We start from the raw sequence: 26,374 nt of genomic DNA, 5'->3' as shown, positions 1-26,374 counted from the left end.
ATCGACGTAATACTGACAAAGAAATTTAGACCTTTTTGACAGAAAAATGCATCAAATAAATGTCAATGTAGTTTGTGTGTCACCGGTGGCTGTTTGTGGTATAACACCCTAAATAAAATCTCACAGGAACCTCCATTTATGAAGTTTTTGGTGAGATATAAAGAAACCTTCCCTTAAATAACAATAATTTCAGACCAAAGGGGTGGAATGAGGGTTGAAAATATTTTGATTATGCATATGTTTTTGTACGTGTGTTATAAGTAAAAAATCTTAAAATAATTAAAAAATCCATGCCATGACCCCTTTAAGAGATTTAATTATTAGTCTGCTTTATTCTAAGTGTAAGCCGTTCTCAAAAATATGAATATAAAAACAGTCTGTATTTTCTCAGGTGATTTGCGGTTGTTGTCACTGTGTGCTCCTGAGTGTATTCTATGAGGCACTATTCAGAATGCAATGCACTGTGAGGTTTCCCAGTCGATATATGGACAAAGGCATCCAGCTATTGTTGTAGCTGACTAAAAGTGACAGTCTTTATCACAGTATATTTTCTGACTCATTCTGTGATAAGAATCCACATCAGATCACAAAAGGAAGTTATTTCAAACACTCAGTTGATGCGGTTGTTGTCACTGTGTAAGATATCTGAAATATGAGGCACTAATCAGAATGCAACACACTGTGACAACAGACTGAATAGATGCTTAGAGGATATGAGTAACATAAATGAACATTTTAGAGTCTCCTCTAAACAAAGCACATGACTTAATGACACGTACAGTCCTGCAGAACAAGTGTCCACACTTTTGGGGGAACAAATGGCCTAAAAATATATAGTTTTCTCTGTATATTATCTACACTCTTAAAAATAAAGATGCTTAAAAGGTTCTTCACAGCGATGCCACAGAAGAACCATTTCTGGTTCCATAAAGAAATATTCAGTCAAAGGTTCTTTAAAGAATCATCTATTTCTTATCTTTTTATAATCTGAAGAACCTTCTTTCACCACAAAGAAGCTTTTGTGAAACAGAAATGTTCTTCAGATGTTGAAGGTTCTTTATGGAACTATTTAGACAAAAATGTTCTTCTATGGCATCATGAAGCACCTTTACTTTTAAGAGTGTATGATAGAAAAACGTATTTTAATATTAAAATGACATCATTTTAATCATTTAAGTACTGTCATAAGCATGAAGTGTATGGATGGGGACTGAATGATTCACAAAGTCAGTCAGGGAAAGTTGCACTTGCTGACACGGGTAACTGATCCAACACAAAATATATTTCTTTATGTACGTAATTATGCAGGAAATCTTAAACATGAACATTATTACTATTATCAAAAATAGTATTAGTATCAGAAATTGATTCAAATATACAATAAATATTACAATACAAGACAATAAATATTACAATACAAGACTGTTACTATATTGCACTATTATATTTAAATCAAAGCTAAGCTTACCATGCATCATCTCGGAAAAAAGTTTGATGTATTTAAGTCTGTACCACATGTAGTCAGCATTATTTCTCTAAATAAGTTATGATGCATGTATTTTATTTTCTGATTGAGCAGCATCTAATTTAGACTCTTCAAAGCTGCAATAATTCTATGGTGTTTTACTAGCATTACAGTTTCCACAGGAGTAAAATATTATTTACATTTACATTTATTCATTTAGCTGACGCTTTTATCCAAAGCGACTTACAATTGCTATATATGTCAGAGGTCGAACGCCTCTGGAGCAACTAGGGGTTAAGTGTCTTGCTCAGGGACACATTGGTGTCTCACAGTGGATTCGAACCCGGGTCTCTCACACCAAAGGCATGTGTCTTATCCACTGCGCCATCACCACCCACGTTTATCTTAAACATAAACATACCCCATTATGTTTATGTTGTTGAATTAATTATTAATTTAACTAATGTTTAAATCAATGACTGCTTCAAAATGCATGCTGTTAATGAAATCATTGTTAAAACATTTGCTGCTAGCCAACTGTATGAATAAAAGTATAATGTACAGGGAGGCTTTAGATATAACATGGTGACTCGTTAGGTGATGCTTTCGCACTAAAAATGTATGATTTCCTATTAACTCAAAAGAATGTATGGGAATACTAGGGTATACCAATATGGCGGGGCTGATTTCACTTTAATGATGTCATGAGCAATCCAGGTCTCTATTATAGATTATTATTATAGATCAGTGGTTTGTCATAATTTGCAGGATTGGGGACACTGTGATGAGGGGCAGCATTTTAAGTTCCACTCATTCTGCTCTTTGTACTCGCAAAAAAAAAAAAAAAAAAAAAAATGTAGCCAGTAATCCTAACTGAGATTAGAACGTATGGAAACAAAACAAATCAACCCCAGAGTAATATTTTCCCCATGAGTCTCTCACCACAGCTGTGAGATGTAGGGCAGACACTGGAGGAATCCCTTCACTTCACTCTCTTCATCTGTCCAGACTATCAGCTCTACTGGTTTCTTCTCTGTTGGGAGTTTCAGCACTTCTAGGAGGATGGAGCTCTTTCTCTCTGAGAGGTTTATGATCCAGACTGCAGGAGCTGACTGATAAATTGGCTGTAATGCTGGAAGGACACTCCTGCCTGTTTGAGTCTCATAGTCCTTCACATGTGAACACAGATCCAGCAGGAAATCACGCTGATCAATCTGATATTCAGAATAAAAATAATCCCCATTAAAAGGGAAAGATATGTAGCTGCACACAGATGTTAATAATTCAGAGTAATTTTCTCCTTTATTTGCATCAAACTCTGACGCTGAAACAATCAGATTCAGTAGAAACTTTACAGCAGCTTCTGTCCTGGAGTTATCAATGTCAAACCTGTGGAGACACAAATAATTATCACTTCAATGTTTAATGTACAGTATGATCAAAAATACTGCAGGTGACAAATGAAATGATTTAAATATAAAATACATATGAAAGCTGATGAATGATTTGAAAGATTCAATGTCAGTTTGTATTTTAGCTGTAGTGGCCGGTTGTCGAGTGGTGTGTTGTAAATATAATCCTAAAGTGAATAAATAGTAAAGTGTTTTGTATTGGTTCAATCTTTTAAAATCTAAACTACATATTAAAGTGAGAGTAATTTAAATAATTTCCTTCAAATTCCCATTTAACCCCGTGTCACAGCCATTACATATTTTATTGCCTTTTTACTCTATCAAATATTTTAGTAATCACCCTAAATTATATATCATTTGAAAGCTTTAAAACTCAAAATTCATCCTGTGAAAACCATTTTGAAATTGGAAATTGTGTTGCCATGGAAATGGTTCTTTAAAATCTTTCAGAGGTCTCCTCCCCCTAAGTGGGCGGAGTCAAGTGTCATATTACAAAATTATTACAGTATTTTACAATCAAAACGTTTTATAATCTTAACAAAATACATATCGTTGGAAAGGTCAGAGTCTCAAAATTCCATATGTGGTGGTTGTTTTGTGATCGACGTAATACTGACAAAGAAATCTAGACATTTGTGACAGAAAAATGCATCAAATAAATGTCGATGTAGTTTGTGTGTCACCGGTGGCTGTTTGTGGTATAACACCCTGAATAAAATCTCACAGGAACCTCCATTTATGAAGTTTTTTTGGTGAGATATAAAGAAACCTTCCCTTAAATAACAATAATTTCAGACCAAAGGGGCGGAATGAGGGTTGAAAATATTTTGATTATGCATATGTTTTTGTACGTGTGTTATAAGTAAAAAATCTTAAAATAATTTAAAAAATCCATGCCATGACCCCTTTAAGAGATTTAATTATTAGTCTGCTTTATTCTAAGTAAGTGTAAGCCGTTCTCAAAAATATGAATATAAAAACAGTCTGTATTTTCTCAGTTGATGCGGTTGTTGTCACTGTGTAAGATATCTGAAATATGAGGCACTAATCAGAACGCAACACACTCAGTGGCGGAGCTAGAGTTTTATACATGGGGTGGCCAGGGGGTGTCCAAGGCTAATTCAGGGGGTCCATGGACCATGACACAAAATCAGTGTATAACTCCAACCTGGCATTAAAAAAGCATGAATAAATCCTACAATTGCTGATTACTTCACATTACCACACATTAGCTATACATTGCTACCGTAACTTCAAATGTTAGTCTATTGAAGCTTATTTCTCTTAATTCTATCACCTCATTAACCAGTGGCTGGAGCCTGGAGTGAGAATTATTCATGAATAATTAACAAGCCTGTGATTAACATTACCAGTCAAAAGATTTAGAACAGTCAGATTTATAATGTTTTTAATTCTCTTCTGCTCACCAAGCCTGCATTTATTTGATCCAAAATACAGCAAAAGCAGAAATATTTGTATTATTTAAAATAACGGCTTTCTATTTGAATATATTTTAAAATGTAATTTATTCCTGTGATTTCAAAGCTGAATCTTTAGCTCAAAAAACATTATTATTATTATTATTATTGCTGTTGTTGAAAACAGTCGAGTAGAATTTTTTCCGGTTTCTTTGATGAAGAGAAAGTTCAGAAGAACAGCATTTATCTGAAATAGAAATCTTTTTGTAACATTATAAATGTCTTTATCATCACTTTTGATTTAAATAATCCTTGCTAAATAAAAGTAGTAATTTCTATAATACCCCCCCAAAAAATAAAAATAAAATAAAAAACAAATAATAATTATACTGACTCCAAGTAAAAATAAATAAATAAATATTTCAGATAAATGCTAATCTTTTGATCTTTGTATTCATTAAATGAATCCTGAAAAAAATTATTCAGCTGTTTTAAATATTTATAATAATAATGATATGTTTTTTATGTAAAAATGTTTCTTGAGCAGCAAATCAGCATATTAGACTGATTTCTGAAGGATCATGTGACACTGAAGACTGGAGGAATGATGCTGAAAATTTAGCTTTGATCACAGAAATAAATTACATTTGAAAATATATTCAAATAAAGCAGTCATTTTAAATAGTAAACATTTCACAATATTACTGCTTTTGCTGCATTTTGGATCAAATAAATCCAGGCTTGGTGAGCAGAAGAGAATTAAAAATCTTATTGTTCAAACACTTTTGACTGGTAATGTACACTTATTTTCTCTAAACTAAACTATACAGGGAACCCTATTGTTAAGGTTAAAGTAACAATTGGCTTGTATACGAGTTCATATTAGACCATTTTTATAATAACGTTATATCTATTCATTTTTATTAATCATAATAAAAAAAGCAATTATGAGTAAATATTTAAATGTAATTTTTGATAAATTCTCTCTATTTTTCTCAAGTTTATGGACACTGGGTGGATTTTCTGTTGTTATGTGACAATGTTTTCTAGCTGCTGTCAAATGGCCTAAAAATATATAGGTTCTTCAGATGTTAAAGGTTCTTTATGGAACCATTTAGACAAAAAGGTTCTTCTATGGCATCATGAAGCACCTTTACTTTTAAGAGTGTATGATTTTTTATTTTTTTCTTCAGATAAGTGGGACAGCAATGGGCTCGAATTTTGAATATAGAAAATAATCCTTTTTATTCACAGATTATCAAGTGGTACAGATACATTGACGATATATTTTGTATTTTTTTGGGTGATCATAATGAGGCTCGAGAATTTGTGATATATTTGAATAACTTGGTTGACGACTTAGAATTTACTTCTGAAATTAATTCGTCTAGAGTACATTTCCTTGATATGTGGGTACAGAAGAACGAAGGCAATTTGACTACAACGTTGTTTACAAAAGAGACTGATCGTAACACACTTTTACTTGCTACCAGTTTTCATCCGACTTTTTTAAGAAAAGGACTGCCTATGAGTCAGTTCTATAGATTGAGGAGGATTTGCCATTCTGATTCCGATTTTATTGAGAAATCGAAAATCATGAAAAAAAATTTTTTGAACAGAGGTTATCCTTTGGACTGGGTCGAAGATGGATATAATACAGCTTTTAAAAAGACACGGTCTGAATTGCTAAAAAAGAAGATAACGAAAACAAAAAAAAGTACTCCTTTGCTTGTATTACAACATACTCACCTAAGTCTTACATGATAAAATCAATTTTTAAAAAACACTGGCATTTATTGTCTTCTGATTAGGAGTTGAAGGATATTTTTAGATATCCTCCTTTGATTGTATATAAACGCGCCAGGAATTTAAAAGATAGCTTGGTGCATGCTCGTTTTCAGAGCGCCAGTTCTCGTGCATCTCAGAGTTTACTTAGTCCTATACAGAAGGGCAATTATCGGTGTGGGAATTGTGCTCAGTGTAATAATACTTTTAAAACATCATTTTTTTGTCATCCTAGAACTGGTAAAAAATATAACATCAAATCTGTGATTACTTGTGTTTCCACTCATGTTGTGTACTTGATCCGTTGTCCTTGTGGTATAGGCTATGTGGGAAAAACGTCACGTCAATTGAAACAAAGAATTAGTGAACATAAGAGTTCGATCAGAAGAAAAGATATGAATTATCCAGTTGCGGCACACTTTTTAAATTTGAATCACGATGTTACCTCTTTACGTTTTTGTGGGATTGAGAAAGTAACTTTGCCACCTAGGGGTGGAGACATTGAATTACTTCTACAGAGACGTGAATTGTTTTGGATTTATACCCTTCAAACTTTATCACCTATGGGTATGAACGATGAAGCACCATTTAATGTAATGTTATAGTGGTGTAATTGTTTTGAATGATGTGCCGTTTCTATTATGAATTTATAATGAGTTTGAGTGGTTATGGAGTTTTGACTGATTGGTGTAATAATTTGATGCTGTTTGAAGACAACGTGTTGTTTATGTATTTTAGATGATCTTGTGAATTTGTAGTGGGATCTTTGTTGGTTGTTGTAACTATCATAATTTGTAACTGTTTACGATGTGATGTTAATTTATACTCCTAATGAGCTTAATTGTTTACAGATGGAGCTTCGTTAAGTGGTCATGTGTTCATCTTAAAAGAGATGAATTTGAACATTTGTATACTCCTGATGAAGGTCGTGTGACCGAAACGTTGTGTTAATAAATATTACCTTTTTGCAAGTTGCGATAGTGTGCGGGAATTGCTTGTCTGTTAAGAGTGTATGATAGAAAAATGTATTTTAATTTTAAAACAACATCATTTTAATAATTTAAGTACTGTCATAAGCATGAAGTGTATGGATGGGGACTGAATGATTCACAAAGTCAGTCAGGGAAAGTTGTCCTCATCATATTGTAGTTGGGATTGATGCATATCCTATATTTGTTACTGTAGGCTCCATCTATCGCTTGATGTTTAGTGACATCATTGTGTGATCAGGGAAAGCTGAAGTCATGCGGTCAGTATCAGCCACTCTGCTTCATAATCATAATCAGACCCGGAGCAGCCGCTGCGATCGATCGCGCCGCCATCTTCCTTTTTTTTTTTTTTTTTTCTTTAAGAAAAAAAAAAAAAGGAAGATGGCGGCGCGATCGATCGCAGCGGCTGCTCCGGGTCCCAAAGACGGTGCTTTTATGTCGTTTAATGTCGTCTGTTCATCTCCAAATAGTGTCAGTTTACCGCTAACTCTTAAGGAAATCACCCCAGAATTCATCTATGATCGCCAAAGTCTTTTGGATATCAGCAACGCATACGAACATCAACTCTCGCCGGCGGCTACTGAGAAGCTACGAGGCCTTTGTGTACTGCTGGAGCCGGACCTCGAGACCGCGGCCTCGCCTACTAACGCTACCCGCACAAGGCAGCATCGCAAGCGGTGTGAGAGAGGACAGAAGCGCGGTAAGCGCGGAGGTATACGAGCTAGGCTAAGAGCTAACCCCTCAAGACCGGCTCTTCCAACACTCATGCTCTCAAACGTCCGCTCTCTGGAAAACAAACTGGACTTAATTCAACTCAGTCGATCTACACAGCATGAGGCAAGGGACTGTTGCGTGTTTGTTTTCACCGAAACATGGCTAAACGACAACATCCCGGACTCCGCCATTCAATTGCACGGGCTAACCAACTTCCGAGCGGACAGAGATTCATCACTGTCTGGTAAGACACGCGGAGGTGGCTTGTGTGTGTATATCAACAAAGACTGGTGTAACAATGCTGCGGTATTATCAAAACACTGTTCATCGCTGGTGGAGTTTATGGTTGTGAAGTGTCGACCGTTCTATCTGCCGCGGGAGTTCACGGCCATTGTTATCGTTGCGGTTTACATCCCCACGTGTGCAAACGCTAAGGACGCGCTTCGTGAACTGTATAGCACCATCAGTGAACCCAGACGGCTTTTTCATCATAGCCGGTGACTTCAACCACGCAAACTTAAAGACAGTTTTGCCAAAGTTCTACCAACATGTGAACTTTGCAACAAGGGGAAACAACACACTGGACTTTGTTTACACAACAGTTAAGAACGCTTACAAGGCTGAACCCCGCCCCCACCTCGGGTACTCAGACCACATCACTGTTATGCTAATCCCAGCATATAGACCACTTCAACCGGTTGAAAAGCAGATCACAGTATGGCCAGACAATGCCACCTCAGCACTGCAGGACTGCTTCCAGGACACAGACTGGAACATGTTTAAAGAGGCAGCCACCTACAACAACCACACAGACCTGAATGAGTACACTGAAACTGTGACTGCTTACATCAAAAAGTGCACTGATGATGTCACAGTCACCAAGACCATCACCACACGTGCAAACCAGAAGCCATGGATGACAGCAGAGGTTCGTGGGCTGCTAAAGACCAGAGATGAAGCATTCAGATCAGGAGATAAAGCAGCCCTCAAAACAGCAAGAGCCAATCTGTCCTGTGGCATCAAAAATGCAAAACGGTCATACGCTCAAAAAATCAACAATCACTTCACAGACAGCAGAGACACACGGAGCCTGTGGCAACCCATTCAGACCATCACTGACTACAAGCCCCGCCACAGGCCTGTGATGAGGACACATCCCTCCCCGATGCACTCAACCACTTTTATTCACGGTTTGAAATGCAGAATGACACACCTGCACAAAAACTGCCCACACCTCCCAACGACCGGGCGCTCTGTCTGTCTCCAGCCGACGTAAGGAAGACCCTATCTAGGATTAACCCACGCAAGGCTGCGGGTCCTGACAACCTACCTGGCCGTGTTCTGAGAGACTGTGCTGCACAGCTGACAGATGTCCTAACAGATATCTTCAACACCTCGCTGAGCCAGGCAGTCGTCCCCACATGTCTCAAATCCACAACAATCATACCGGTACCAAAGAAATCACCTGTGTCCTGTCTCAATGACTACCGTCCCATAGCACTGACTCCAATCATGATGAAGTGCTTTGAGAGGCTAGTCATGCATAACATCAAAACCAGCCTCCCCAACACACTCGACCCACTCCAGTTCCAAACCGCTCTACGGACGATGCAATTTCCTCCACCCTCCACCTGGCTCTTACCCACCTAGAAAATAAAGACTCCTATGTTAGAATGCTGTTCATTGACTTCAGCTCGGCATTCAACACAATAATCCCACAACAGCTCATAAATAAGCTAAACCTGCTGGGCCTTAACAATTCCCTTTGTAGCTGGATCCTGGACTTTCTAACTGGAAGACCTCAGTCAGTCCGTGTCGGCAACAACACCTCGAGCACTACAACACTGAGCACAGGTGCCCCACAAGGCTGTGTGCTTAGCCCGCTGCTCTTCACACTGCTGACCCACGACTGCACTGCCAAGTTCAGCTCCAACCGCATCATCAAGTTTGCTGATGACACAACAGTGGTAGGTCTCATCAGCAACAATGATGAAACGCACTACAGAGAGGAAGTGGCACAGCTGGCTGAATGGTGTGGCACAAACAATCTGTCCCTCAATGTGGAGAAGACAAAGGAGGTTGTGATGGACTTCAGAAGAAACTCCGTTGACCACCCCCCCACTGACCATCGACAGCTCGACTGTGGAGAGAGTCAGCAGCACTAAATTCCTGGGGGTGCACATCACAGAGGATGTCACTTGGACCACCAACACCATGTCACTCTCCAAAAAGGCACAACAGCGCCTACACTTTCTCCGCCGGCTGAAAAGAGCAAGTCTCCCTCCACCCATCCTCACCACATTCTACAGAGGCACCATTGAGAGTGTGCTGACCAGCTGCATCACTGTCTGGTACGGGAACTGCAGTGCTGCTGACCGCAAGACCCTCCAGCGGACAGTGAACACAGCTGCAAAGATCATCGGTGCCCCTCTCCCCTCCATCCTGGACATCTTCCTTACACGATGCTCCAGCAAAACCAACAGCATCGTGAAGGACTCCACCCATGTCCACTCCACAGTCTCTTCCAGCTCCTACCATCAGGAAGACGGTACCGGAGCATCAGAGCCTGCTCCGCCAGACTGCTCAACAGCTTTTTCCCCCAGGCTGTGAGAGCCCTGAACTCAAACCACCCCGCCCCCTCTGAAACCCCATGCAAACCCCTACCTCCTGAAACATGGACCGCCCACCCCAAACCTTACCACACCAAAGAAAAACTGTATGGAACTTTAATTATTATTTTTTTTTTGTGCAATTCAAAGTGTGCTACACACAGGTGAGTGGGCCTGTACAAACCACCTGTAGTAACACACTCTCCTCTATGTGCACTATGGACACTTTACACTATGGACACTTACACTTAACACTATGTGCACTATGGACACTTACACACACTGCTGCGTGTGCACAATCTCACAAAAGACTCAGCAATATATGTATGTTTACATGCTCATGCACTACAAATCATCCTGCACTGTTCCCCAACCAGCTGCTGACTCAAATGTCTCTCTTTGCACATGTACAGTATTTGTGAAGCATTCGTATAGTTTGTATTTTTTATCTTCTATTTTTTAGTTTGTATAGGGTAATATTTATGTGAAGCATTCGTATAGTTGTTTTTTTTATCCTTTATTCTTTTAGTTTGTATAGGGTAAATACTTATATAGTATACTTATAGTTAAATCTGTCAGTAGGTTAGTAGTGTATAGGTTTATAGTGTTTTTTACTTCATTGTTGTATGTCTGTATTTATGTAGCACCGTGGTCCTGCGAGACAGGACATTTCGTTCCACTGTATGTCCCCACATGTAGCAGAATGACAATAAAGCTCAACTTGAACTTAATCATTTGTCATTTATATGAAAAATAAAAATCTACTGACAAAAAAAACAACAAATTTGAATTGGTCTGAACACATAACTTAACAGTGGCTTCATTAAACTCAGCTTAAAGTAGGATGTGTGTAATAGATTCTGTTATGTTCATAGAGACCCACCTCAGTTGTGAAATGTAGGGCAGACACTGGAGGAATCCCTTCACTTCACTCTCTTCATCTGTCCAGTCTATCAGCTCTACTGGTTTCTTCTCTGTTGGGAGTTTCAGCACTTCTAGGAGGATGGAGCTCTTTCTCTCTGAGAGGTTTATACTCCAGACTGCAGGAGCTGACTGATAAATTGGCTGTAATGCTGGAAGGACACTCCTGCCTGTTTGAGTCTCATAGTCCTTCACATGTGAACACAGATCCAGCAGGAAATCATGTTTCTCATAATCCACAGATGACAGCAGTTTCTTCACAGTTTCTTCTATTGTCTCTTTCTGATGGAGAGCAGCTTGCAGACACAAATCCAGTATAAACAATCTCTTTCTTTTGTCCCATGATTCAGTTGTTTTATTGTGTGGTAAAACAAACCTAAAGAGTGAACAAGATTCTGTTAGAGATATGTTATTGTGTTGTAAGTGTTATTGTGCAACAGTTGGGCTCCGAAAGTAACAATTCCATTCATTTTCTTCACAGGGAAAATGACTTTTAATGCCAAGTCTGTATAAAGACAGATCTTTCATGAACTCAGATTCACATTAATTCAACTTGTAAACTACTTGTATCTTGTTGTTTTGAAATGACCTTAAAACACATTATTTGTATCCTTTGAATCAACAACTTAAAATCAATAGTTTTTTGTCTGCAATGCTTTATAAATCTGTAGTTGATTCCTTCATTAAAGATATTGTACACAGTTTTGTACCTTTGTCTTGTTTTTTGTATGTTCTTAAATAATTTTTTCTCAAATGAATGTTTGTAATGTTGTTATTCACCTTAGAACTATTTAGCTTTGTTTCATTTCTTAAAATTCTTTAACGATGACTTTTTAAAAATCCCTATGTGGAAAATGAATGTGAAAATACTTACGGAGACAAGGCCACTGAAAAAGTGCACAGGCAGTGTTACATACTATTGTGAAAATGATCAAATGACAATAATTTGATGAAACAGTTTAGTCAGATATAAACTAATACAAAATTAGATCAGCAGTAAACAGAAGAGCATTTTATTCTATATGTTTTGTGTGAAGCAGCGAGTCATGTCCTGATCACTCTTTTGGGTTTATTCTGTGATAATTACAATCTAACTGTACATCATCCCTTTTAAAGATTACACAAACATAAACTCATCCTATGTTTGTCTTAAAGCTCCAGCACTTTGGTATCATTTCTTCAGTTTGAGTGGCGGCGCTAGGGCGGGGATATGTCCCCATCATAAACTTGCTTAGCCCCGGCACAGCCCCCCCAAGGATTTCCAAATGATTTTCCTGTTTTTTAAAAGTATACATTAAAAACCCAAAAAAGGGCCTAATATGGTGATGGTGGGGCAATAATTCATGTAATTTAATAATAAAAGTAATCTAATAATAATAATAATAATAGGCCTAATAATAAGAATAATGTAACAGGCCTACATTAATTGGAAATGCTAAATCCTCTAAATTTGCCAATTTTTGATGCTTATCTCGGTCTATCATCGACACGATACGATGGAAATCAGCACGGGGAGGTTATCACCCGCAATGTGTGCCCGTGTGGAAATAGCTTTATTACTTGTAAAAAAAAATAAAAAATAGTAGTTTTTATTGAATTGAAAAAAATCCCAACTTTCTCTCTTTTCTATATTCATTCATAAATTATATTACTTTGTAAGTGTCATATTTGGCAGTTGGCGTTAGTATATTACTAATAACAGTGGCATATGAGAAGTTTAATACCACAGAAAAAAGTTAAATATGCCTTTTTCGAAGCGGTTGTATATAAAAAAAAAAACTGATAGCTAAAGTTTAGGCGTTCATTACTTTCAATTTAATAAAAAATTTTTAGCACCCACTCTGAACTGTTAAGCACCCCCCCCCCCCCAGCACCCCCAACAAAAACATCCTGGAGCCGCCACTGTTCAGTTTAAAAGTTGCACTGTACAAAATATGTTTACAAAATTCATTTGACAAAATAAACTTTAGGAATTAAAAATCCTGACACAAAGAGACTAGTCCAAATACGCTAGAGTATAAAATTATGGGCTAAAGAGCATTGAAAACACTTTTGAAAAAATACTCTTGCATTATTTTCTTTTTGTGATGTTTTAAATCCAAACACTATTATCATAACAGTTTACAGATATAACTTTTTCTTTGCAAAATTTATTAATACTTGCATATGAGTTCAAAGCATAAAATAACTGTCAGAATGTAATCACTCAGGTAAAAGGCAATAATATACAAGTGGAAGAAAATCTGGTCCCAGAAAGTGTGCACCTGACGTTTATCTAGCCGTGAGGACATCAACTGGTGCAAAATGGGTTATGATCAAGAAAGCTCTAACAGACTGTATAAGGAAAGGTTATTACTCTGTTCTAAGAAATTAACATTTTCAGCTGAAAACTAAAACCTTATAAAGGTTCATGTTTATTATACATATAGTATTTATCCAAGGTATCAAACTACAAAAAGACTATTTATATTGCATTCTGTTATGTTTGTCCCTTGAAATTTTTTAAATGTTTCATTTCTGGTCAAATTTTATGAAAATTTATAAGAATGGATTACAAGAGTATAATTACTATTATAAGAGTATGTCGTGATTTTACTAGCATAAGAGTGATTTTGAGCAGCTCCCTGAAACATATTTGAGCAACACTGATGGATGGAAAATGGCAGCAGCGGTGCACTGATAAAAAAATAAAAATAAAACAAACAAAAAAATTGGGTAAACTTAAGTTTTAGGCAACCAGTTTCAGCAGATTTTTGAGTTGACTTTTCTCAACTTCTTGATTTAAGTTTATACAACAAAAAGTTGAGAAATTTCCTAAAAACTTTTAGTTGCCTAAAAATTTAAGTTTACCCAAATTTTAAGAAGCTGTATGTCATATGCCTGCCAGATCCTGTGTGTGACCCTCTTTAGTGCAGCTGCTCCAAAGAAAACTGATTCAGAATAATGGATTATTTTCAGAGAAGAAAAGGTTTATTAAATATTTTATCATTTTAAATTGCAGTGTCAAATAAAAATTATTACACACAATAGTTTTAAAACATGCACCAGTGACAATGTTTTTATCCAATATCAAATTAAAGATAAATAATATTAAATACATACCTCAGCTGTGAGATGTAGGGCAGACACTGGAGGAATCCCTTCACTTCACTCTCTTCATCTGTCCAGTCTATCAGCTCTACTGGTTTCTTCTCTGTTTGGAGTTTCAGCACTTCTAGGAGGATGGAGCTCTTTCTCTCTGAGAGGTTTATACTCCAGACTGCAGGAGCTGACTGATAAATTGGCTGAAATGCTGGAAGGACACTCCTGCCTGTTTGAGTCTCATAGTCCTTCACATGTGAGTACAGATCCAGCAGGAAATCACCCTGATTATGACGCTTAGTGTAGTTTTCACGGAAGGGAAAAGATGTGTAGCTGCACACAGATGTTAATAATTCAGTGTAATTTTCTCCTTTATTTGCATCAAACTCTGACGCTGAAACAATCAGATTCAGTAGAAACTTTACAGCAGCTTCTCTCCTGGAGTTATAAATGTCAAACCTATGGAGACACAAATAATTTTCACTTCAATGTTTAATGTACAGTATGATCAAAAATACTGCAGGTGACAAATGAAATGATTTAAATATAAAATACATATGAAAGCTGATGAATGATTTGAAAGATTCAATATCAGTTTGTATTTTAGCTGTAGTGGCCGGTTGTCGAGTGGTGTGTTGTAAATATAATCCTAAAGTGAATAAATAGTAAAGTGTTTTGTATTGGTTCAATCTTTTAAAATCTAAACTACATATTAAAGTGAGAGTAATTTAAATAATTTCCTTAAAATTCCCATTTAACCCCGTGTCACAGCCATTACATATTTTATTGCCTTTTTACTTTATCAAATGTTTTAGTAATCACCCTAAATTATATATCATTTGAAAGCTTTAAAACTCAAAATTCATCCTGTGAAAACCATTTTGAAATTGGAAATTGCGTTGCCATGGAAATGGTTCTTTAAAATCATTTAGAGGTCTCCTCCCCCTAAGTGGGCGGAGTCAAGTGTCATATTACAAAATTATTACAGTATTTTACAATCAAAACGTTTAATAATCTTAACAAAATACATATCGTTGGAAAGGTCAGAGTCTCAAAATTCCATATGTGGTGGTTATTTTGTGATAGACGTAATACTGACAAAGAAATTTAGACATTTGTGACAGAAAAATGCATCAAATAAAAGTCAATGTAGTTTGGGTGTCACCGGTGGCTGTTTGTGGTATAACACCCTAAATAAAATCTCACAGGAACCTCCATTTATTAAGTTTTTGGTGAGATATAAAGAAACCTTCACTAAAATAACAATAATTTCAGACCAAAGGGGCGGAATGAGGATTGAAAATATGTTTGATTATGCATATGTTTTTGCATATGCATATGTTTTTCACAAAAGGAAGATATTTCTAACACTCAGTTGATGCGGTTGTTGTCACTGTGTAAGATATCTGAAATATGAGGCACTAATCAGAATGCAACACACTCAGTGGCGGAGCTAGAGTTTTATACATGGGGTGGCCAGGGGGTGTCCAAGGCTAATTCAGGGGGTCCATGGACCATGACACAAAATCAGTGTATAACTCCAACCTGGCATTAAAAAAGCATGAATAAATCCTACAATTGCTGATTACTTCACATTACCACACATTAGCTATACATTCCTACCGTAACTTCAAATGTTAGTCTATTGAAGCTTATTTCTCTTAATTGTATCACCTCATTAACCAGTGGCTGGAGCCTGGAGTGAGAATTATTCATGAATAATTAACAAGCCTGTGATTAACATTACCAGTCAAAAGATTTAGAACAGTAAGATTTATAATGTTTTTAATTCTCTTCTGCTCACCAAGCCTGCATTTATTTGATCCAAAATACAGCAAAAGCAGAAATATTTTTATTATTTAAAGTAACTGCTTTCTATTTGAATATATTTTAAAATGTCATTTATTCCTGTGATTTCAAAGCTGGATTTTTAGCTCTAAAAACATTATTATTATTATTATAGTTGTTGTTGAAAACAGTCGAGTATAATTTTTTCCGGTTTCTTTGATGAAGAGAAAGTTCAGAAGAACAGCATTTATCTGAAATAGAAATCTTTTTGTAACATTATAAATGTCTTTATCATCACTTTTGATTTAAATCATCTTTGCTAAATAAAATTAGTAATTTCTATAATACCCCCCCAAAAAAAAAAATTTAAAATAAAAAACAAATGATAATTATACTGACTCCAAATAAAATAAATAAATAAATATTTCAGATAAATGCTAATCTTTTGATCTTTGTATTCATTAAACGGATCCTGAAAAAATTACTCAACTGTTTTAAATATTTATAATAATAATGATATGTTTTTTATGTTAATATTGTTTTATGTAAAAAATGTTTCTTGAGCAGCAAATCATGATATTAGACTGATTTCTGTAGGATCATGTGACACTGAAGACTGGAGGAATGATGCTGAAAATTTAGCTTTGATCACAGAAATAAATTACACTAAAATATACTCAAATAAAGCAGTCATTTTAAATAATAAACATTTCACAATATTACTGCTTTTGCTAAATTTTGGATCAGATAAATCCAGGCTTGGTGAGCAGAAGAGAATTAAAAATCTTATTGTTCAAACACTTTTGACTGGTAATGTACACTTATTTTTTCTAAACTAAACTATACAGGGAACCCTATTGTTAAGGTTAAAGTAATAATTGGTTTGTATACAAGTTCATATTAGACCATTTTTATAATAATGTTATATCTATTCATTTTTATTAATCATAATAAAAAAAGAGCAATTATGAGTAAATATTTAAATGTAATTTTTGCTAAATTCTCTCTATTTTTCTCAAGTTTATGGACACTGGGTGGATTTTCTGTTGTTATGTGACGATGTTTTCTAGCTTCTGTCAAATGACCTAAAAATATATAGTTTTCTCTGTATATTATCTACACTCTTAAAAATAAAGGTGCTTAAAAGGTTCTTCACAGCGATGCCATAGAAGAACCATTTCTGGTTCCATAAAGAACCATTCAGTCAAAGGTTCTTTAAAGAATCATCTATTTCTTATCTTTTTATAATCTATAATAGAACCTTCTTTCACCACAAAGAAGATTTTGAAAGGTTCTTCAGATGTTGAAGGTTCTTTATGGAACTATTTAGACAAAAAGGTTCTTCTATGGCATCATGAAGCACCTTTACTTTTAAGAGTGTATGATAGAAAAACGTATTTTAATATTAAAATGACATCATTTTAATCATTTAAGTACTTTCATAAGCATGAAGTGTATGGATGGGGACTGAATGATTCACAAAGTCAGTCAGGGAAAGTTGCACTTGCTGACACGGGTAACTGATCCAACACAAAATATATTTCTTTATGTACGTAATTATGCAGGAAATCTTAAACATGAACATTATTACTATTATAAAAAATAGTATTAGTATCAGAAATTGATTCAAATATAAAATAAATATTACAATACAAGACTGTTACTATATTGCACTATTATATTTAAATCAAAGCTAAGCTTACCATGCATCATCTCGGAAAAAAGTTTGATGTATTTAAGTCTGTACCACATGTAGTCAGCATTATTTCTCTAAATAAGTTATGATGCATGTATTTTATTTTCTGTTTGAGCAGCATCTAATTTAGACTCTTCAAAGCTGCAATAATTCTATGGTGTTTTACTAGCATTACAGTTTCCACAGGAGTAAAATATTATGTTTATGTTGTTGAATTAATTATTAATTTAACCAATGTTTAAATCATTGACTGCTTCAAAATGCATGCTGTTATTGAAATCATTGTTAAATCATTTGCAGCTAGCCAACTGTATGAATAAAAGTAATATTACAACTCAACATAATTAAATAAAAACTGAATAAACTAACTGTACAAGCTGAATAAAGGTATATTTATTTATTTTTATTTAACCTTTATTTAACCAGGAAATTTAAAAACTCTTGAGATTTAAAATCTCATTTACAAGAGGGTCCTGGCCAAGATAGGCAGCACATTTAGTTACACATAAAACAAAATACATTAGTTGACATACACAAAAACATACACAATTCACTCAAAACATTTACAATCAGGTGACTCTACAACTAGATCCTTTAAAATACATCTAAAATCATTTAGTAATACGAACTCTTTTAAGCATAACTTAGCTTGTAATTGATTCCAATCAAATGGAGCGGCATAACTGAATGCCCGTTTACCCATATTAGTACGAACTTTAGGGATGCTTAAAAGATAATAGTCCTGTGAGCGAAGCCCATAATTCTTTACATCTTTTTGAAAGATATTCTGCTGTAAATATGAGGGAAGTAAAACTAAAATGACTTTATACAGTTGTGGTCAGAATTATTGGAACCCTTGGTAAATATGATCAAAGAAGACTGTGAAAATTAACCTGCTTTGTTAATCCTTTTGATCTTTTATTTAAAAAATTCACAAAAAGCTAACCTTTCATTGGATAATAAGAATTTAAAATGGGGGGAAATATCATTATGAAATAAATGTTTTTCTCAAACACACGTTGGACACAATTATTGGCACCCCTAGAAATTCTTAAGAGTAAAATATCTCTGAAGTATACTCCCATTCATATTCACAATTTTGAGCACTCTAGGGTAATTATGAACATGAAATTATCCAGCCATGGCTTCCTGTTTCACAGAAATATAAATAGGAGGGAAAACAAAGCCCAAATTCCCTTAATCATCCATCACAATGAGAAAAAACAAAGAATATATTTCTGATGTGCGGCAAAAGATAATTGAGCTTCACAAATTAGTGAAGTGGCTTTAAGAAAAGAGCTAGAGCAGTGAAAATCCCCATTTCCACCATCAGGGCAATAATTAAGAATTTCCAATCAACAGAAAATGTAATGAAACTGCCTGGAAGAGGACGTGTGTCTATATCGTCCTAATGCACGGTGAGAAGGAGAGTTTGAGTGGCTAAAGACTCTTCAAGGATCACAGCTGGAGAATTGCAGAAAATAGTTGAGTCTCGGGGTCAGAAAACCTTAAAAAAAAATTGTCAAACAGCCCCTACATCACCACATGTTGTTTGGGAGGATTTCAAGAAAAATTCTCCTAGCTCATCCAAAAACAAACTCCAGCATATTCAGTTATCAGACAGGACTGGCACTTCAAATGGGACTGGCTTCTATGGTCAGATGAAACTAAAAAATGATCTTTTTAGCAGCAAACACTCAAGATGGGTTTGGTGAACACAGGGATAAAAAGTACCCCATGTGTACAATGAAATATACTGCTGTATTTGTGATGTTGTGGGCCTATATTTCTGCTGGAGGTCCTGGACATCTTGTTCAGACACATGGCATCATGGATTCTATCAAATACCAACAGATAAAAAATCAATAAGTGACTGATTCTATTAGAAATCTTATAATGGGCCATGTTTGGATCTTCCAACCGTACAATAATCCAAACACAAACCTCAAAAACAACACAAAAATGGGTCACTGAGCACAAAACCAAGCTTCTGCTGGCCATTCCAGTCCTCTGACCTGAACCCTGTAGAAAATTAGTGAGGTGAACTGAAGAGAAGAAGCACCGTCATGGAGCTGTGAATCTAAAGGATCTGGAGTGATTCTGGATGAAGGAATGGTCTCTGATCTCTTTTCAGGTGTTCTCTAACCTCATCAGGCATTATAGGAGAAGATTTAGAGCTGTTAAACTGACAAATGGAGGTTTCAAAAAGTATTGAATAAAAAGGTGCCAATAATTGTGTCCAATGTGTGTTTGAGAAAAACATTTATTTCATAATGATATTTCCCCCCATTTTAAATTCTTATTATCCAATGAAAGGTTAGCTTTTTGTGATTTTTTTATTTAAAAATTTATTTTTTTAAATAAAAGATCAAAAGGATTAACAAAGCAGGTTAATTTTCACAGTCTTCTTTGATCATATTTACCAAGGGTTCCAATAATTCTGACCACAACTGTATATAAATAAATACCAATGCTTAAGTCTACGGGATGACAATCCCGGCCATCCAACCCAAGAGTACAAAGAACAATGATGAGTAAGGGCTTTTGAATTTGTGATGAACCTTAATGCTTCATGATAAACTGAATCCAACGCCTGTAAACAATGCTTAGGTGCTTGCATATATATGATATCACAGTAATCCAACACTGACAAAAATGTAGCTGCTACCAATCTCTTCCTTGCTGCAAGAGAAAGACAATACTTGACTCTAAAAAAGAGGCCCAGTTTCGACTTTAATTTCATCACAAGATTCTGAATATGAGGCCCAAAAGAAAGAGAATCATCAATTAAAAAACCCAGGTATTTATACTGAGATACTACTTCAATTTCCAAACCCTGAAGAGTAGTAATTGAGCATAAGTTTGAATGTGCAGACTTTCTTTTTGTAAACATCATAAATTTAGATTTCTCTGCATTTAGAACAAGTTTTAATTTGCTCAGTGTATGCTGAACTGCATCAAAATCAGATTGAAGATGATTCACAGCCTGGTCCAATGTTGGTGCAGAAGAGTAAATCACCATATCATCAGCGTATAGGTGAAAACTTGAATGTACAAGGTTATTCCCAATATTATTAATATATAAAATAAATAATAATGGCCCGAGAACCGATCCCTGTGGTACGCCGACCTTTACATTCAGAGTACTAGAAGTGAGTCCCTCTATATTTATACATTGAGATCTATCCGATAAGTAATTAACAAACCATCCAACAGTATTTACTGATAAACCTACGCTAAGTAGCCTCTGCTTCAAAATTTCATGATCTACGAGATCAAAAGCCTTAGATAAATCAATAAAAAGAGCAGCACTATGGTTTTTATTATCCAATGAAACCATTAAATCATTTAATACTTTTATAATTGCTGTGGATGTACTGTGTTTTTTCCTAAAACCGGATTGGAACTCTGATAAGACATTTTTAGAAGATAGAAACTCTTTTAATTGATCATTTACAAGCGATTCCAAAACCTTTGATAAAACAGACAATTTTGAAATAGGCCTATAATTATTCAATACAGTTGGATCACCCCCTTTAAATAATGGCCGAACATAAGCAGTTTTCCAGATACAAGGAATTTAATTTGTAGATAAAGAAAGATTAAAAAAGATAGGTTAGTGGTGGAGCAATAATATCAGCTGCCAACTTTAAGAAATGTGGATCCAACTTATCTGGACCAGCCTGTTTCCTACTATCTAAAGATTTAAGTGCCTTATTAACCTCTGAAACTGTTACTGGATTAAAATCAAATAATTGATCTACCTTAAAATGATTTCCACTAGAGTAAACAGTTAAGGAGTTGTCATGGGTCAAATTTTGGGACTTATGAAGTGAACCAATGGCCACAAAATGTTCATTTAAACAATCTATTATCTTAGCTTTATCCACAATTTTACATGAATCCTTAATGATACATGATGGAAAATCTGAATTTGAATGATTTCCAATATATGCGCATATGCTACGAAGCATAAATCTTTATTCCGATTTCAGAATGAGCACTTTCTCATGTGTAATACATATGTAGAGGCTCTCGGCTGTCCGATGTTTATCATGTTCATCTGTTTTTCGCTGCTGTTTTTAATAAGCAGGGGAAATTCCTGACATTAAACAAATAACCATTTACATGCTTAGGACATTTACATTTTAATAATGTACAGGGAGGCTTTAGATATAACATGGTGACTCGTTAGGTAAAAAAAGTAAAGTAAAGTCGTGACGTATTGTCAAGTATGGTGACCCATACTCGAAATTGGTGCTCTGCGTTTAACCCATCCAAGTGCACACACACAGCAGTGAGTAGTGAACAAATGCACACACACACACACACCGTGAACACACACCCGGAGCAGTGGGCAGCCATGCTGCGGCGCCCGGGGAGCAATTGGGGGTTCGGTGCCTTGCTCAAGGGCACCTCAGTCGTGGTATTGAGGGTCGAGAGAGCGCTGGACATTCACTACAATCCCTGCCGGCCGGGGACTCGAACCCGCAACCTTTCGATTACGAGTCCGACTCTCTAACCATTAGGCCATGACTTCCCCCTCAAGGTGATGCTTTCTCACTAAAAATGTATGATTTCCTATTAACTCAAAATACTAGGGTATACCAATATGGTGGGTCTGGTTTCACTTTAATGATGTCATGAGCAATCCAGGTCTCTATTATAGATTATTATTATAGATCAGTGGTTTGCCATAATTTACAGGATTGGGGACACTGTGATGAGGGGCAGCATTTTAAATTCCACTCATTCTGCTCTTTGTACTCGCAAAAAAATAAAAATGTAGCCAATAATCCTAAATGAGATTAGAACGTATGGAAACAAAACAAATCAACCCCAGAGTAATATTTTCCCCATGAGTCTCTCACCTCAGCTGTGAGATGTAGGGCAGACACTGGAGGAATCCCTTCACTTCACTCTCTTCATCTGTCCAGTCTATCAGCTCTACTGGTTTCTTCTCTGTTGGGAGTTTCAGCACTTCTAGGAGGATGGAGCTCTTTCTCTCTGAGAGCTTTATGATCCAGACTGCAGGAGCTGACTGATAAATTGGCTGTAATGCTGGAAGGACAGTCCTGCCTGTTTGAGTCTCATAGTCCTTCACATGTGAACACAGATCCAGCAGGAAATCACCATGATTATGAAGGTTACTGTAGTTTTCACTGAAGGGAAAAGATGTGTAGCTGCACACAGATGTTAATAATTCAGTGTAATTTTCTCCTTTATTTGCATCAAACTCTGACGCTGAAACAATCAGATTCAGTAGAAACTTTACAGCAGCTTCTCTCCTGGAGTTATAAATGTCAAACCTATGGAGACACAAATAATTTTCACTTCAATGTTTAATGTACAGTATGATCAAAAATACTGCAGGTGACAAATGAAATGATTTAAATATAAAATACATATGAAAGCTGATGAATGATTTGAAAGATTCAATGTCAGTTTGTATTTTAGCTGTAGTGGCCGGTTGTCGAGTGGTGTGTTGTAAATATAATCCTAAAGTGAATAAATATTAAAGTGTTTTGTATTGGTTCAATCTTTTAAAATCTAAACTATATATTAAAGTGAGAGTAATTTAAATAATTTCCTTCAAATTCCCATTTAACCCCGTGTCACAGCCATTACATATTTTATTGCCTTTTTACTTTATCAAATGTTTTAGTAATCACCCTAAATTATATATCATTTGAAAGCTTTAAAACTCAAAATTCATCCTGTGAAAAACATTTTGAAATTGGAAATTACGTTGCCATGGAAATGGTTCTTTAAAATCATTTAGAGGTCTCCTCCCCCTAAGTGGGCGGAGTCAAGTGTCATATTACAAAATTATTACAGTATTTTACAATCAAAACTTTTTATAATCTTAAAATACATATCGTTGGAAAGGTCAGATTCTCAAAATACCATATGTGGTGGTTGTTTTGTGATAGACGTAATACTGACAAAGAAATTTAGACATTTGTGACAGAAAAATGCATCAAATAAAAGTCAATGTAGTTTGGGTGTCACCGGTGGCTGTTTGTGATATAACACCCTAAATAAAATCTCACAGGAACCTCCATTTATTAAGTTTTTGGCGAGATATATCAAGAAGCTTGTCTTATTTATATCAAGAAGCTTGTCTGCTGGCAACCGCAAAGCTCTGCAAAGGGTCGTGCGAACTGCCCGTCACATTGTTGGAGGTGAGCTTCCCTCCCTCCAGGACATCTACACCAGGCGGTGTATAAAGAAAGCCCGGAGGATCATCAGTGACTCCAGCCACCCGTCCCACAGACTGCTCTCTCTGCTGCCCTCAGGAAGACGTCTCCGCAGCATCCGATCCCGCACTAGCCGACTGAGGGATAGCTTTTTTCCTCAGGCTATCAGGCTAATGAACAGTCAAAATTAATACACCCTACAGCACACTCCCACTTTACAATATACCACGCACTGCACTTTAATTCCATACAGTTCAAACTGGACTACCAGTACACTACTGCACAAATACAACAATCTTTTTGCCAGCACTGGATACCATCCAATGCACATCCATGACATTTGCACATCCGGTTTATATATAATCTGCTGCATCTTCGCATATTACTGTGTGTATATAACGTAGAATGTGTACTACATACTGTGTATAATGTGTATCGGTAACTGTATGTCTGTCTAATAGTACACTCTGTGTACTGAGTATATGTATGTGTATATTACACATTGTCATCTGTATAAGTCTGTACGTATGTATGGTAATGTCTATATGTAAATTGTTTCTGCACTGTCTGGAGCACGCTCTCAAGAATTTAATTCACGAAGGCACATGTGCTGTGGTGATGTGACAATAAAAGTGATTTGATTTGATTTTGATTTGATTTTTTTCTTTCTTAATACTGGCCTTAAGAGCAGTGATGGCAGTAGTGTCGCTACTAGTTTAACCAGTGTTCGAACTATACCGTGGACTTTGGGGGAGCCCACCTTTTTTTTTTTTTTAACACGGGGTGGGGTCTATGGGATCGTGCGTAAGGCCGGCCCACGTCCGACAGCTTATCAGAATTACCGGCCCGAGTCCGACCCGAGCCTGTCTTTTTCCCCCCTTCTCCTAAAACAGTTTATACTACTGTTTCGGCTATTAAAATAGTTTTTTTTTTTAAGTAACGACCAAGCGATCAGCGGCATGAGCTGATCATAGCCTATGTTTGATCAATTTAGCGATTTCTCATATCATCAGGACTTGCCTAAAATAAAATTTAGATATACTAAAACAGTTAAAGTATATAACAATGTTTAAACATTAAGCATGCGCTATAATAATAATGTGCGCTAGCCTATATATATCTAAGTTTGTGCAGAGAGTGGAAGCTAAAGCGCGCTCTGCTGGACATGGAGGCACCAGAGCAAACACTTGCATTGCTTTCAGTGGAAACAAATTTAAATAGCCTACGCCCTCATTTTTTTTATTTGTATTTTTTTTTTTTTTTTTTTTTTTGATAAAGGTAAGAGTAATACATCATTCGGACCTGTAAAGGGTCTACTTGTATTTGTGTGCACTCACAATATCAACAAAAGGTAGTTCTTTTATAAAACAAAGAAAACAAACATGATGCGCTTTCTGCCGTCTTGAACAGGAGTGCATCACAAAAATGAACCGAAGCGGCGCGAATACATGCCTCACAGACATGATAAATATATCTATAGAAAGCTTGAAATTATCACTTAACGTAATAAAAAAATTGAAAACAAAAACTCTTTTATTATAATCTTAATCATAATCAATAAAGATGCATTTCTCTCTAAAGGTGCGTCTAATGAGGAGACGGCGAGTCAGGATCAGCTACTTCATCCTTGCGACACAGACTCAGAAAACATTAGTTTATTAGTAAATAATTCAAATATCTCCTTACTATTTCCCGCAGACACATTCATGGTTATGTTTGCTGGGGGTTTTCAGCAAGCTTTAGTCTATTGTGTGCATTTGAACGCAGAACTATTCCGCTGCGCTGAAGTCACTCGCTGCTGCTGCGGGACACTAAACACCATCGAGCTGCTCTCAGTCACGGCACGGTCTCGTGTTGTTTCCACCAGCGTGGCAATGTTTTTCATCACTAATCGATGGATGTCTACAATATAAAAATAAGGAGAAACCCAAAACAGGCCCGAGGCTCGGCCTGCGTCTGAACTATGACGTGAAAATTAGCCGGAAGCCCGGCCCTAGAGGCGTAAAAAAGTCGGGGCCCGTTGGGCCCGGGTCGAAATGCAGGGCTCTACAATGACTTACTTCTTGCGTTGTCATCCCGGAGGGAGGTGTGCTAACAGGGCTTACAGCAGGTCATTCGGTCGTGCCATTGAACTGCCTTGTGTTCTTTTTGCCATGGTGGCTATGATGCTATATGATGCTAACTGCAGAATGGATTTCAAGGACTGCGCGCACAGATCTACGGCCAATGTTGAATCCAACGTTTATATTTTCCTACGAATCTTTGAGTTAACGTATTAAACATGAGTGCAATGAAT

General features: G+C 36.2%; 2 protein-coding genes across 2 annotated transcripts in view; both read right to left on the bottom strand.

Annotated features, from left to right (window-relative positions):
• Positions 1 to 23,634, bottom strand: part of LOC306851252 (uncharacterized protein) — a gene marked incomplete at its 5' end in the record, with an annotated part of 59,500 nt that extends 35,866 nt beyond the window's left edge. Inside the window, 5 exons of the mRNA XM_079387407.1 lie at positions 2,408 to 2,854; positions 11,276 to 11,689; positions 14,416 to 14,853; positions 22,750 to 23,211; positions 23,627 to 23,634. Coding sequence (XP_079243533.1) covers positions 2,408 to 2,854; positions 11,276 to 11,689; positions 14,416 to 14,853; positions 22,750 to 23,211; positions 23,627 to 23,634 — 1,769 coding nt within the window. The remainder of the gene's footprint in view (positions 1 to 2,407; positions 2,855 to 11,275; positions 11,690 to 14,415; positions 14,854 to 22,749; positions 23,212 to 23,626) is intronic.
• The window catches only part of LOC306851432 (uncharacterized protein), a 53,927-nt gene continuing 50,636 nt past the window's right edge, over positions 23,084 to 26,374 (bottom strand). The window contains exon 23 of the mRNA XM_079387653.1: positions 23,084 to 24,248. Within this exon, the coding sequence (XP_079243779.1) occupies positions 24,236 to 24,248 (13 nt within the window). The 3' untranslated portion in view covers positions 23,084 to 24,235. The remainder of the gene's footprint in view (positions 24,249 to 26,374) is intronic.

This window comes from Barbus barbus, assembly GCF_936440315.1.
Source record: "Barbus barbus genome assembly, chromosome: 31".
NCBI lineage: Eukaryota > Metazoa > Chordata > Actinopteri > Cypriniformes > Cyprinidae > Barbus > Barbus barbus.
This window is presented reverse-complemented; position numbering and strand designations above follow the sequence as displayed.